The 15,712-nt window shown below is 34.5% G+C and overlaps 1 protein-coding gene across 1 annotated transcript in view; it reads left to right on the top strand.

Moving 5' to 3' along the window:
• LOC131936303 (formin-binding protein 1-like) overlaps window positions 1-15,712 on the top strand; it is a 33,265-nt gene that overhangs the window by 13,345 nt on the left and 4,208 nt on the right. The window contains exons 3-12 of the mRNA XM_059293227.1: window positions 8,269-8,319; window positions 8,552-8,699; window positions 9,092-9,154; window positions 9,333-9,437; window positions 10,694-10,822; window positions 11,250-11,396; window positions 11,737-11,949; window positions 14,663-14,775; window positions 14,953-15,085; window positions 15,329-15,480. Coding sequence (XP_059149210.1) covers window positions 8,269-8,319; window positions 8,552-8,699; window positions 9,092-9,154; window positions 9,333-9,437; window positions 10,694-10,822; window positions 11,250-11,396; window positions 11,737-11,949; window positions 14,663-14,775; window positions 14,953-15,085; window positions 15,329-15,480 — 1,254 coding nt within the window. The remainder of the gene's footprint in view (window positions 1-8,268; window positions 8,320-8,551; window positions 8,700-9,091; window positions 9,155-9,332; window positions 9,438-10,693; window positions 10,823-11,249; window positions 11,397-11,736; window positions 11,950-14,662; window positions 14,776-14,952; window positions 15,086-15,328; window positions 15,481-15,712) is intronic.

The raw sequence follows: 15,712 nt of genomic DNA, 5'->3' as shown, positions 1-15,712 counted from the left end.
TTTACGATCTTACTGATACCTTCATTGGTGATACTTGATTGTGGCATTCACGGTCTTACTGTAACATATACAATCTTAACGATAACTTCATTTGTGATTCTTGTTTGCAACATTCACAGTCTTACAGTAACATTTACAATCTTACTGATGATACTGTTCACCTCATTTGTGATTCTTGTTTGTAACATTTACAGTCTTACAGTAACATTTACAGTCTTACTGAGGATACTGTTCACCTCATTTGTGATTCTTGTTTGTACCATTCACAGTCTTACAGTAACATTTACAATCTTACTGATGATACTGTTCACCTCATTAGTGATACTTGTTTGTAGCATTCGCAATCTTACTGTAACATTTACGATCTTACTGATACCTTCATTAGTGATACTTGATTGTAGCATTCACGGTCTTACTGTAACATATACAATGATACTGATAACAATGATACTGATAACAATGATAACAATGATACTGTTCACTTCATTAGTGATTCTTGATTGTAGCATTCGCAATCTTACCGTAACATTTACGATCTCACTGATACCTTCATTTTTGATACTTGATTGTAGCATTCACGGTCTTACTGTAACATATACAATCTTAACGATCACTTCATTTGTGATTCTTGTTAGCAACATTCACAGTCTTACCGTAACATTTACAATCTTTCTGATCACTTCATTTGTGATTCTTGTTTGCAACATTCACAGTCTTACCGTAACATTTACAATCTTTCTGATCACTTCATTTGTGATTGTTTGCAACATTCACAGTCTTACCGTAACATTTACAATCTTACCGATCACTTCATTTATGTAACTTGATTGTAACATTCACAATGCTACTGATCACTTCATTAGCTGTACCTATTGTAACATTGAGGTTCTTAATGCTAATTGGTACGTCCGGTATGGTCTATGTGTAGTCGTGCAAGAGGCGAATGGCCAAAAACTACACACGCATAGCCGTGACAAAGACGGTCACGGTTCATTGCTTTCGGGGTATGTGCTGGTCAGCCTAAGCCTTGCGCCCTCGATTTAAAAGTAAAAATAGAACAATAGGGCGTTAGCATTGCTTGATTCACAGCTGTATACCTTAAAGCCGTAATGGGTCGGGGCATCCACGTCATACAAAATTTAAGCAATACCACAGAAACAGTGGTGTCTGCAGTTTACCATGGCTCAAATTGATAGAACAAATTTGATAAATGGACACCAGTGAGTTGACGAAAATCCTTCCGTAATGTTGTTGACATGGAATCAAAATGTGCTTTTTTAGATTTAGGACCAAAAAAATAATAAAAGATACAATTTTATTAAAAACTTAAGCCTAAAATTAATTCAGAAATTTAATATTTTTAGAATCAATGCTATACAAGTTGCAGATCCAGAGAACTTGAAAATAATTTGTTGAGTTTAAGGCTACATTTCTATTTATTTTCATCAAGCCTAAGTTTTAACCCGATGTTTCACTTTCGTAAGACAAACATTGATTGGCTGTAAAGGAACTCCGTGATCGATTTCTGACAGCCCCACTTTATAGTTATTTTGTTTACAAAACTTTGCAGATCAAGTTTTAAATAACAATGCAAATGTAAACCCCATGACCTAGTTTTTCTATTTTTAGCTTACAACGTGTACAGTAAAATTTATGGCGGCCTATCGAATAACAGGATGCCATTGTTTATGTCGCCATTACACGTGAAAACCAAATTGTTTTTGCTTTTTTTTTTAAAATTTTTTATTTAGTTACCAAAAATATTAAAAACATCAAATACATCCAATCTTTAGTAAAGTCCGAAAAAAAAACAGACAGACAGGATTTTATAACCATATTAATTGTAACTACGCCGTGCAAGATTTTTAAATTAATTTATGGACCTCTCAAATACCTTTGAGACTTTTCTCGCTGGTGTCCATTAAGAATTTCTGTTTAAAGTAGCAAATATTAATCAGGTAGAAATCTAGAGCTAGCCTCGTGTTTCACTATGGACATTTTTTGTATTTTCCCCCTTTTTGATAATGTATGTTCTGCGCCAGAAAATTAATTTATTGTACACCACGTCACTGCCTGATACATATACTAATACTTATCACTTCCTTGTGTTGTAGATCAGGAAGAATGCATTACCCTTCGTGTTGTGAAAAGATTTGCCAAAAGGGAACTAACGTTTTGAAAACACTTATGACCGTTTCCTTTCAGCACTTAGAGTGACAGCTGTATAAACGTTGCCCTGGCTATACTCTAGTACAGCTGAGGCGTCGTGTGTGTATCTATCTACATTTTGAAAGAAGTGGTTAAAAAAAAAGACAACACGCTATCGATTAAGTGTTTTATTTTTTAGACGTGCCTTCGCTACACAATCTTGGCACGCCATACCTCATTTTCTAAACCGAAACCACCCCTTCCCTCGTGGTTTAGTTTTTTTTTGTTTTCATTGTCTCTGTGTGGTCTGATATGGCAGATAGCCTCCAAGTGTACTTGGTTATAATATCGTAGGATCACCGGCGAGTGTGTCATTACAATTTGCATGTGTTATTGTAGATAGGGTGATTGGTTAGCTTGCTGTGGTCTATTGGTGCTACACATGTGGTTTTGTGGTGGTTGTGTACTTGTACACAGTGACTAGCTGTCTTCTGGACACTCAATACTTGTACACACGTCTGCTCGGCTACTGGTCACACAATACTTGTACACACGTCTGGCCGTCCAGTTGTCACACAATTTATGTACACGTCTGGTTATCTACTGGTCACACAATACTTAAATGGCCGTCTAGTGGTCACACAATTCTTATACGCCTGGCCGTCTACTGGTCTCACAATATTTATACATACGTCTGGCCGTCTACTGGTCTCACAATATTTATACATACGTCTGGCCGTCTACTGGTCTCACAATATTTATATATACGTCTGGCCGTCTACTGGTCTCACAATATTTATACATACGTCTGGCCGTCTACTGGTCTCACAATATTTATACATACGTCTGGCCGTCTACTGGTCTCACAATATTTATACATACGTCTGGCCGTCTACTGGTCTCACAATATTTATACATACGTCTGGCCGTCTACTTGTCTCACAAGACTTATACATACGTCTGGCCGTCTACTGGTTTCACAATATTTATACATACGTCTGGCCGTCTACTGGTCTCACAATATTTATACATACGTCTGGCCGTCTACTGGTCTCACAATATTTATACATACGTCTGGCCGTCTACTGGTCTCACAATATTTATACATACGTCTGGCCGTCTACTGGTCTCACAATACTTATACATACGTCTGGCCGTCTACTGGTCTCACAATACTTATACATACGTCTGGCTGTCTACTGGTCTCACAATATTTATACATACGTCTGGCCGTCTACTGGTCTCACAAGACTTATACATACGTCTGGCCGTCTACTGGTCTCACAATACTTATACATACGTCTGGTCGTCTACTGGTCTCACAAGACTTATACATACGTCTAGTAGACTACCGGTCACCGAGTACGTGTACACATGTCATGGTGACCCAAAGCTTGCCCACATACGACCTGGCGCACTGTCCACGCATATGTTGGCTAGCCCTCCCCATCGATATTTCTGACTTGTATAGCGATGTTGCCTTATTAAAAAAAATCGCGTGGGTCAAATCTCTTGGGTCAACATTTCTAATCTCCTGGCCCGGAGTCCCGAACATGGCTGAAATTTTTACATCTGGACCAACGTCGCTTGCATCATCGGAGAAACCCGTTACGTGTAAAAAAAAAATATTGAAGCCCCTCCAACTGGACGCTGGTTGTGCGGACTGACCGTTGAAAATTTCACACCTCGTCCCACCGCCTTACCGCCCCTGTCTGGTGGTTACCTCCCCTGGCTCGTGGTGGCTGGGTCTTCTCTTCAAACTTTAAACAACTAGGTAGACAAACATGACCTCCCATGAGAAGAATCGATTTTAAATTGCTTGATTTGTATAAGATAGACTTTTAAAGGCAGTTTGTTGAAGATTTATAGTGCATTTTTTTCAACCTAAATCAGGAAATCAGATTATCTGCTTTATTTATAGATCTAGTTAAAAAACAACCTAACCTTACAGTAGATTCACTTATAACCACAGGCTAAATTCCTGGTAGGGAGATTTCTTTCTTTGCTTAGGAGGTAATAGGAATGCACCGGACAAGTAATTGAATGGGTGTTTGATTACTGGGCTTCAAACGATTTGGTATGATGGCGTTGTAAATCAATGGCAATGATAAATAATGAATCGCTGCTGTCGTTTTGGCCGTGTTGCGTTTGGTTATTTGACATTTATTCGCCTAGTACATTTTTTAATTAGTTGTATTTTATAACTTCCTTTACAGTATCAAGCTTTCACCACAATACATTTTGTTGTATTTTATAACTTCCTTTACGCTATCACGCTTTCACCACACTACATTTTGTTGTATTTTATAACTTCCTTTACAGTATCACACTTTCACCACAATACATTTTGTTGTATTTTATAACTTCCTTTACAGTATCACACTTTCACCACAATACATTTTGTTGTATTTTATAACTTCCTTTACGCTATCACGCTTTCACCACAATACATTTTGTTGTATTTTATAACTTCCTTTACGCTATCACGCTTTCACCACACTACATTTTGTTGAATTTTATAACTTCCTTTACGCTATCACACTTTCACCACAATACATTTTGTTGTATTTTATAACTTCCTTTACGCTATCACACTTTCACCACACTACATTTTGTTGTATTTTATAACTTCCTTTACGCTATCACGCTTTCACCACAATACATTTTGTTGTATTTTATAACTTCCTTTACGCTATCACGCTTTCACCACACTACATTTTGTTGTATTTTATAACTTCCTTTACGCTATCAGGCTTTCACCTCACTACATTTTGTTGTATTTTATAACTTCCTTTACAGTATCAGGCTTTAACCTCACTACATTTTGTTGTATTTTATAACTTCCTTTACGCTATCACGCTTTCACCACAATACATTTTGTTGTATTTTATAACTTCCTTTACGCTATCACGCTTTCACCACACTACATTTTGTTGAATTTTATAACTTCCTTTACGCTATCACGCTTTCACCACACTACATTTTGTTGTATTTTATAACTTCCTTTACAGTATCAGGCTTTCACCTCACTACATTTTGTTGTATTTTATAACTTCCTTTACGATATCAGGCTTTCACCACAATACATTTTGTTGTATTTTATAACTTCCTTTACGCTATCACACTTTCACCACACTACATTTTGTTGAATTTTATAACTTCCTTTACGCTATCACGCTTTCACCACACTACATTTTGTTGTATTGTTAACTTAGTGGCCATCATACCGGATGATAAAATGTACAGGGTTAAATGTAAACAAACTTCCTCATTTGTATCTTGCCGATATGCGGCTTTAAATAATCTGTCGCTGTGGCTTTCCATGTGTGCGAACAGTTGATAAAACGACACGATCTAGATTATAGGTCTGATTGCTAGATTGGTTTCCCCGCTTGGGCGATTCGACTTTGCTCTCCCGCCTTTATGTTAAACAGTGTCGTAGAGGGCCTATTGTTTATTTTGTTTATACCATCCATCCCCCCTCCCCCCTGCAGGTAACTAAATCAACAAGGTTATATAATATTGGAGTCAGGGTCGACTGTAGTGTCTAGTCCACCCCCTCCCCCACCTGCGTTTATGTGAAGGCCGCTACAGTGCGATGTCGGCATTCGAGTACACTTTTTTTTTTTAAAAGTCATGCACGCTAGCGGCTTTCGCTTCTTTGTGTAGGAGGGGGGAGGGGCGTGCTCTCACAATGCTCTCGTGGCTGCATGCAGTGCCTGCAGACTCCAGGTGTTCAAGTAATCAGCCATGACTCTTCCCTTCCTAGACGCCCCTGTTTATTTACTCTGTAAAAGCTCGTGTGGGACGGGGGCAGTCAGAAAGTCGTTCTGTTGGTATATATTTTACCTAGTAAATCTCTTGCTAGGTGAGCCGTGATTGGCCACAAACTACAATTAGAAAGTCGTTCGGTTTGTGTACATTTGTGAACAGAGCCAGTGTTTGTGGGAGTGGGTGGTGAGAAGTAAAATGGGAACCCTCTGTCTGTTTTTTTTTTTATCTCTGCGTTATAACCTGTCTGTGTTTTTATCTGTGTCTGTGTTGTCATCTCTGTGCACTGGCCGACATGATGCCCGTGTTTGTTTACATCGTTAATTGTTTGTTACGTGCCTATCTCGTCTTCTGTCCCAATTACATGTGTAGTACGCTTGTCGTTCAGAGATTAGTCCTCTATTCTATTTTATAGCTTGCCCAGTACTTGCGCCCCATAAGTTGTAAGCTTGTGGGTTTGTTGTCAAACCATGTAATTCGATTACAACCTAATATTTTTTTAAAATTTACTGTTTTTTTTGTGTGTAATTACCAGAGACAAAGCAAGAGTATAATCGTCTGCAATGTAATTAGTTTAAAAAAAAATAATTATAAAAATGAAAGATGTCTACATTGACTAACCTAAGTTTAGAACAGCAGATCGTAGGCCATCCCGATAAGTCGGGTGACCTTGGTTCACGACGTATGGTTATAAATCTTAGATACCTGTTGCTATCGGGCAGAGAATAGAACTACTAGTCTGTCTAAAGAGATTTTATCAAGTCTAGGAGTATTAGCGACAAGAACGATCGGCGTAGAAAAAATAAATATTGTACTAATTGTCTTTTAAACTGAAGTATCGATTTGTGCTTATGTGTTTACAAAATACAAATACTAAACAGTACAAAATAAAACTAGTATAAATACCTTAACAATAAGCTTTCAGATGCACTATAAACAATTAGATAAGCGCAAATTTTCTTTCGAAGTGTATTGAAAGTAGTTGAAATATTTTTATTATATTTTGTTGCCTACGCATCTATTATTGCTAAAACATGTATGGTGTTTATTTTCTTATTTTTAGTGCATTTAAATTTAAAAGTTTGTAATTATCAAAGGTTTTTGTACTTGTTTTCTTTAATATGTAAAGTTATGACCTTACATGTTGATACGACAAAGGTGAAAGAGCTTCTCCGTTGATTTCTTTGACGCTACACTGTCGTTGACCATACACCTATAGACGTATGGCCTATCCGTGTATTGGATGTAGCCCAACCAAACGTAGTATTTAGTGCGCTTCAGTAAGCACGTAGCCGACTTACATATCCCTATAGAATCCTTAATTTCCACGTAAATTATCACCCTTCCATTAGCGTGGACTGGTCTTGAAATTTTCCTCCTCCTTTAAAAACAACAGCTGTTGGATGCTTTGTCACATTAACTTCTACGGTACAGATTTTTTTCCCCCTTGCCCCTTCTCTCACCCGCACTTTCATACACAAATTTGCTAATTTTTTTCTCTCCCCCCCTCCCCCCCCCACCTCTGCTCACGCTCCTGCTAAAACAAAAAAAAATTAGCGGAAAAAAATTCCTCGTTGCTGAGTCACGTGGTGTAGTTGTGGGTGTGGACTTGTGATTTTGCGTACATTGATTTCAGACACCCCTCCCCTCCCTAAACATTCTCTGTACATGGTAGTAACAAGGAGAGTAACCAACCAGACTAACTCCCTCATTAACCTAGTTTAGTCTGACCTTTGACTTATTGCTGTATTACGCTTTAGGGTTAATGTAAAAAGTTCTCTTTGGCAACAAGGTGTTCCTAGCAGTCATTAGGTGTGTCCCTCAAGTTTAACTTCTTTATATTCTTCACTTGTCCCTTCACTTGTTGCTCCTTTCATGGTTGAAAGAGCTTTCCCTTAAATATTCAATTCTCATTGTTTACTTCTAAGATTCTATTGCATTTGTTTCCCGATTTACTTATATCAGCATCTTACTGTGTTTTAAATTTGGGAATGTCTAATGTTTAGTGACAAGAAAAAATTTAAACAATAAAACTCTGAGAACCAGCAGTAGATATTTGTGTGCCGGGGTATAAGTGATTCATATAGGAGATTGTACTCCTACACAGCAATCCATTTCATCTGAATATTGTTCCCTTTTCATTGATTTTAATCTTTTATGTTTTGTTTATTCTTCCTACTTTAAACTTTGTACACCTATAACTATAACATGTTAAGCCCTTTAATTTACTTATTTCCTTTTCTTACTGTGTTTCCAAATTAAGGGATATTGACTTGATATTTTTAAATAAATATTAGCCTAATATTAACATATTTGCTAATAACCATTGTTATTTTTATCTATTTACAGAAGATTAGTAAAAAATTTTAGCCCCAAGAAAAAAGAAGAAGATGAGTTCTCGTAAGTAAAATCTTTATTCTTGCAACTTAGTCTATTGTTCATTTAAAAAAAAAAAGATTTAGATTGTTTGGATTTTGATGATTTAAATTAATAGTGTACATTACCAGTCTTCCATTAAAAGTTAGCTAAACATTACTTACATCCACACTTTTCTGAACCCAAATTTTAGTTAAAATCTTGTGCTTGTGATATTGTAAATTTTATTTTTAAACTGCTGGAAATCTGCCTCCAGGTTTACTTGGTCTAGAGCATTTCTTGACATGCTAAAAGAAGTCTATGATATGGCTGGTCAACATGAGGTCATTGCTGAAAACATACAAGGGACAGTCAACAAGAATGTTTCTGATCTGGTCCAAGAATTAAAAACAGATAGAAAAAAGGTCAGAATTTTGACAACATACCACCGCAATCACTTTTTTGCATTAGTTTTTTTTTCAATAGATTTTTTTAAAATTTTAAATTCAGTCATTCTAAAATAATGCTTAAATTGTTACAGGTTATAATATTTTAAAATACACTTCTTTAGAAGAAAAAAATGGATGTTAGGATTAACAATCACCTAAGAAAAATAACCATGTAATAACTTAATCAAGTTGGGGGGGGGGGGGGGGGATAAATGCACATTGTTTGATTAGCTGTTAGTTCAAAAGTAAGCAAAGATTCATTGGTCTCTTATATCCTGACCTTGACATTTGTAAAGTTGTTGAATAACTGGTACATTTACACAGTCAAGTTAAACGCATTTCAAACTGAAATATTTTTTTTTGGTCAGAATTTACAAGAAGGAGCCAGACTTCAAGATGTATTAAGACAGTCAGTCCAATCTTTAGAGAAAGTAAGCGCATGCCTGTTTCCTGTATTATTTCTTATAAATTAATTATTTATTTATTTACATATCACTTAGAGAAATGTTTTAAATAAGGTTTGATCTAAAACTGCATAGATTCATAGATAGAGATATTAATTTATTTTTATACAATTTTTTTTTGTTAATTTGTTATTTTATTCTTCAGACAAAGCGCAAGTATGAGCGGTCCCACTTTGAATCAGAGAAAGCCTTAGATAACTATAGGAAAGCAGATGCAGATATCAACTTATCCCGGGCAGAAGTAGAAAAGGTAAAACGCATTCAAATTTTTTATTTTTGTCTCCACACAGAAAGCCTTTGTATTTATGAGGCAGTTACACATTAATGACCTATGAATAATTATGGTTACACCACATTGGGTTCTCAATTAAAAATGGAAGTCTTTGACAATTATAGTATAACTAGCCGTCCCGGCCAGGCCCTGCTCTGGCTTCTGTGAAAAACCTTTCTGTTAAAGACCATTACCTGTGTGTTTAGTAATCATCATAAACCCGGCATTGCCCACCCAAACCACAACCAACCAAAACCAAAACAACAAAACGCAAACATAACGCTAACACAATTACAAATACAAACGAAAACAAAAACTTAACAACAAACACAACCACACCCACAAACACCAATACAAACACAAAGAAAAAACAAACAAAAAAGCAAACGAAAACAAAAACCTAACAACAAACCCAACCACAAACACCAATACCAACAAAAAAAAAATCAACGAAAAAAGCAAACGAAAACAAACCAAATCCAAACGCAAAACCAACCAAAAACACAAATACAAACCCAAACAAAAAAAACACAAACAAAAACGAAAAAAGAAAGAACAAAAACGAACCAAATTAAAACGCAACCACTAACGCAAACCCACCTAAACACAAAGAAAACACTAACGCGAACATAAACGCCCGGGGCGGAATCACCTGTTTTAGCTTAATGAACGACTATAGTACCCCAACTTATTCACAGTCTTTTGCACTCACTTAAACGAACGCGCCTGTTTCAATTTAATAAACAATTTTAATACTCCAAGCTTATCCGTAAAATACCTACAACATTTGCACTTGATCAATCCCCGCTAATTATGTAATTATTTTTTTTCCCAACACCAAAACAAAGTAATTAAAAAGTAAATTATTTTCACGGAATGCAATGGTTTTATAAAGGGAAGTAATTGTGTTTTTCCTAATTTATCAAAGGGAAGTAAGTGCTATAGGACTAAATAAAGACATAATTAGAATTTTTGTAAAAGATGATATTTTTTTTAAAACTTGTGTTTAATGAACATGCCGACAATTATTACTATAATTTGAAAAATGAAAATTATTTCCCAACACTTTCAATAGTAATTTTGTAGCTCATAAATTTAGACAAATGCGCATGATAATTTTTCTAACACTTAAAATCGTACAATTCCAACGACATACAAATGCATTACATACAGAACTGAGCTTTATATATTAGATTTTATATCTGGTTCTAAATAGTTTTGTTACATTTTTTCAGTACCGTATGACCATGAACCAGAAAGTGCAGCTGAATGAAGAATGTAAGAGTGAATATGCAACTCAGATCCAAAACTACAACCACCAACAGAATGAGTACTACACCATGTCAATGCCTCAAGTCTTTCAGGTTCTGTTCCTTTTGTTTGATATTGCTTTAAATGTGATTGCCAACTTGACTCACAGAAATGTTCAAGTCCTACACGATTAAATTCCTTTGGCATTACAATTCTGTAAAGGCTATTTAATTGTCATTCTTCCTCGTAGACATTTCAAATCTTTTCTAATTTAATCCAAGAAATGAAAATAAAATGTATTGAAAAGATTTATGGATTGACAAATGCTTTCATTTCTCCTTTCAAAACTTAATTTCTTAATTCTAGTTCATTTAAAAGCTTCTTGTTCATTTCTCCTATTAAAACTTAGTTTTCTTAATTTTAGTTCATTTAAAAGCTTCTTGCTGTAAAGGCTTTATAATTGTTTTTACTCTGTAACGAAGACAAATGATACATTCTGTGTGATATAATCAATTAAATTAGTGTTTTACATTCTTACAGTTACTTCAAGACATGGATGAGAAAAGGATTTTAAAGATTCAGGAATGTATTCTCCAGTGTGCAGAAATAGAAAAAAATGTCATACCCATTATAAACACATGTATAGAGGGCATTGCTAGAGCTGCAGCTAATATTGATCCTACACAAGTAAGCTAAATGTTGTTAGTTGCATCCATCTGTCCTTTGTTTTAAAACACAGCATTGTTACACTAAACCAAGTAGTGTAAATATTTTGAAAATAATTCTTTATGTTATGGGACATAGTTGTCAGATGATTAAGAGTACAACTGCTAGTCTGAAAATCTTTGGACTTAAACAGTTTGGACTTGAGATGTCCATGGGTCCACCTAGCTCTGCTGGTATCATGTCTCACCTTAGTTAAAGGGAACTGTGCATAGCCAAACACACTATCACTTCAACTGCCGAACTCTACTTCACCTGCCCACACAAAGTTCAAAAGTGTACTTAACTCTATTAATTTCCACAGGATAGTAAATCAGTGATAGAGCGCTACAAGTCAGGTTTTCCTATACCTGACGACCTGCCCTTTGAAGACCTGAGCACCGGCCAGCCTTTTGAGCCAACAAACAACCCCCTACCCTCACGCGTGAACACACCATCAAACACTGTGAAAAGCGCAACACTGTCAGGCAAGTCCAAGAAAAGAGGAGGAATATTTGGTCTGTTCGGCTCTTCAAAGGTTAGTTTATAAAGCAGTATTTTGTATTGTGTATGTTTTACTGTTTACTCGTAGCTTTATTAACACTTTTTGCATTTCAGTAACTTCTAAAAAATTAAATATAAAAAACAAATAATCTATATCATCAATTTCTTACCTCTTTATGGTTGAATACTTTTCTTTATTGTATTCTCACATGCTCTTCAGTTCAACATTAGCATTACATGGTTTATATTTTGAATGGGCACTTTTTGTTTTATTACTGTAATAAAAATGATCTGTCATTTCCTTTTCTGCTTCTCTCTATCAAGGGAAAAGTAAGTAAACCTAGATTGGTGTGTTCCTGTAGTTGTCTCTGGTCACATGACAGTCTCTTGCCTTGGCACCACCGTCCAGGCTGGTCTAACTAGTAGCTGAACAAAATTATATCCCAAAAATGTATTTATTTTAAAGCAGGCTTGTGTTTTATTTGGTAATTGTAACAACTATTGCCCAAAAAATCTGTAATGTTTTGCTACCATATTAAATATTGTTAAAATAATAGCATTTTGTATTTAACAAAGCATGAATAAGTAAAATATTTTAATAATTTTCTATTGATCCTGTCAGTCTCCAGTGTTACAAATCACCCTCTGCAGTTTTTATGTTTAGCAGTCTGTTTTTATCTCAGCAAAAATTCCTCTTGATTTCCACACGAATGTTTGAATTTCAGAGAAGTGTGCTTACTTCCATTGTTGTTAATCAGCAATTCTACATTAACATAGCTAATGCGAATTAGTGTTTATGGTGTTACATTTCTTTAAAGTCTCTTGCATGAAGGTGTTTTAATAGTGGACATGAAACATCTGCTTAGGTTACTAGAATTTTTTCTAGGTAGACTTTTTTAGCCTGCCTGTCTTTTTAACTATTTAAAAAGTATTTTAAAAATATGTAGAATATTATGCTTCGAATGAAATTATTTCAAGGATGTAGATTCTATCTTTTTGTAAATTTTCAAATGTAAATTTTGTATTCCAGTCTTGATATCTGTCCTTTCTGTGAAAATATTATTCTTTTAATGGTGGTATATTTAATGGTGTGTATTGTAGTTTTAAAAATTATTTTGTCTTTTTAACTAAACCTGATACTTAACCATTAATGTCCCATTAATTCTACCAAAACTCCACCCATGACGGCCCGATGTAAGGAGCATAACTCTGTATGATCAAGTGAATAGTTTCACAAAATATTTGTTTTTGTCTAAATGAAATTAAAAATTAAGATAAAAACTATTGCTTAATGTTGGGAATAAACCTGGCTTTCCAACAGTATTAAATAGAATATATTATATTTGGTAAAAGTACAGTATAAAAATAAAAAATGTCGGAGAAAATTCAAAACAGGTCATTTTCGGTAGTCAACTTTATTTATTTTTTTCTAAACAACTATGCATCGAATTTAACAGTTAAATATCAATTTGGTTATGTTTAAGATATATAATTCATAAAATACATGCCTAGATACATTTAGAGGCATTACTTTATTTTATTTTTAATATTAAATCTACTAAAAATAGGACAGATGAGTCTAAAATTTCGAGATAGAAAGAAACTATTATTTTATATCTTTCAAAAGCGCCATTGAAATTAAAAGACCGGAAAAGGATGCTGAAACAATCCGACTTCCTGTTTAGTTAAAAATTAGGATTTGTAGGCCAAATTTTAATGAAACAAATTTAATTTTTCTATGCGTATTGTAAGCGGGCGGCAGCGGGCGTTACGGGACATTAACGGTGTCGGGCGGCAGCGGGCGTTACGGGACATTAAAAGAGTAAAACGTTCTGATTTTGCTACTTCTTTTCATAGCTGAATTTTTCTAGAGTTTAAGTGTTGTTACCCACTGTTATTCCTATATTGTGTTGCACAGTTTAAAACCTATTGCTTAATCCAAAATGTAACATGTTTTTTTATGGCCATCCATTTTTATTTGCTGTTTATGTTTACTGTTTTTGAGACAGCTTTGGTCAACAGTAAGTAGTAAAAAAAACATTTCCTGTTGAGGGGAATTTAGATTTACAGTTTGAATTTTAGGTTTCTTTTCCCCTTAGTAAAAACTTTTTCATGTCAGTACCATCTGAAAATGCACCCTTTCTGTTTTAACCTGATTCATTGCATGATTTTTAAGAGAAAAAAGATCTTATTTTTAAAAGCTTTTTGCCGGTCAGAATGGTTTCTGAGTTTATCACTTAAATTTTTATTGCATTACTCAAGATTTTCAAATGTAAATCAGCACCCAAGCATAGCAATCATTTTTGAGTCTTTTTAAAGATTCTTTTTAATTTCAAAGAAATATTTTTTTTATTTGGTTGGAAGCTTTTACTTTTAATTTATTTCTGATTTTCACTTTAAATTAATGGTATGTTTTTTGGCTTTTAATAAATCAAAATCTTGCTTAAGAGTAAATTGTATTGATCAAGTCCGAGTGGGATTAATTAAATAAGAGAAAAAATAATTAAAATACTGTCTAAATCAGCAAAAAAATATTTTTGCTTGAAAAATTTTACCCTGAAAGAATTGAATAAACATTTTTTCATTAGTATAGCCAGTACTTCCAGCTTAAAACTGTAATTGTATGTATTCTTTGTTCTAGATAAACACAAGGGTATTATTGCATTTCTAGGTTGATAAAGTGAATGAAGACTTGAGTGATTTATCCTTTATACCAGTTAAATACAGGAATATTCTTGAATTTCTAGGTTGATGAACTAAAAGAAGACTTTAGTGATCTACCACCTAACCAGAGGAAGAGGAAGCTTCAACAAAAAATTGACAGCATTAAAAAAGAGATGTACAAAGAAAATCAAGAAAGGTATTTTAAGATTATTGTATTAGTATTGATGGCCATTACCATTAACAGCAGTCAAGAAATACTCTTTGAAAAGCTTGTTTTTGTTGTTTTGTCAGTACTAGAAAGACAAATATTTTAATGATTATTTAAAGCAAAAAAAAAAATGGAATGTAACACTTAAACTATTTGTGTCCTTAGGGAGGGGATCATGAAACTGAAAGATGTGTATGCCAGCAATCCTGCACTTGGTGACCCCAGCACCTTAGAGAAAAAAATTGAAGAGAATTCTCAAAAACTGGATGGCTTGAGACAAGAGTTATCAAAATATGAAGTATGTCTAATCCTATCCTGTTTTACATTCATATCAATTTACAACCTTCATTTTGATTTTTTTTAATAAATTATATCATATACAGAGTTACATTGAGTTCGGATTTTTTTACAATATAATCATGCATTGCATGCTTTTAACAAACTTATAAGTGAACTAGAGTTTGGTACATTTAATTTTAAAAAATACTTAATCAAAAAGATGTTCTTTAGCTATGTTAATTAAGAAATCTTTTGTGTTTAGGGATATCTGGCAGAAGCAGAGGGCAAGAATGCCAGGCGCCACAGTGCATCAGAAGACAGCCATTCATTGAGTACATCTGGCAGTGGCGACACCCCACACATTCAGCAGGTGTCAGCACCTGGCACACCTCACAACCAACATAACGTTTACCAGTAAGTTTTGTTCACATGTGGCCTAACAATCAGCATGTCTATGATATTTTAAATAATATAATTTTATGCTGAAGAAAATCATGTTTTATGTTCCTCATACATTTTGCCAAATAAAATATGTAGAATTGTAATCTTAAGCTTAGAACTTAATAAGGTACTAGATACTTGAATTGTTTCCCTGATTTATAATATACGGCGCAGTAATTACTTGCATCAATGCTGTTGGTTTTAA

This window comes from Physella acuta, unplaced genomic scaffold, assembly GCF_028476545.2.
Source record: "Physella acuta isolate Inbredline_101_S28 unplaced genomic scaffold, ASM2847654v3 ptg000175l, whole genome shotgun sequence".
NCBI lineage: Eukaryota > Metazoa > Mollusca > Gastropoda > Physidae > Physella > Physella acuta.
Note: the sequence above shows the minus strand (reverse complement) of the source record. Positions and strands in the feature narration are given on the sequence as shown.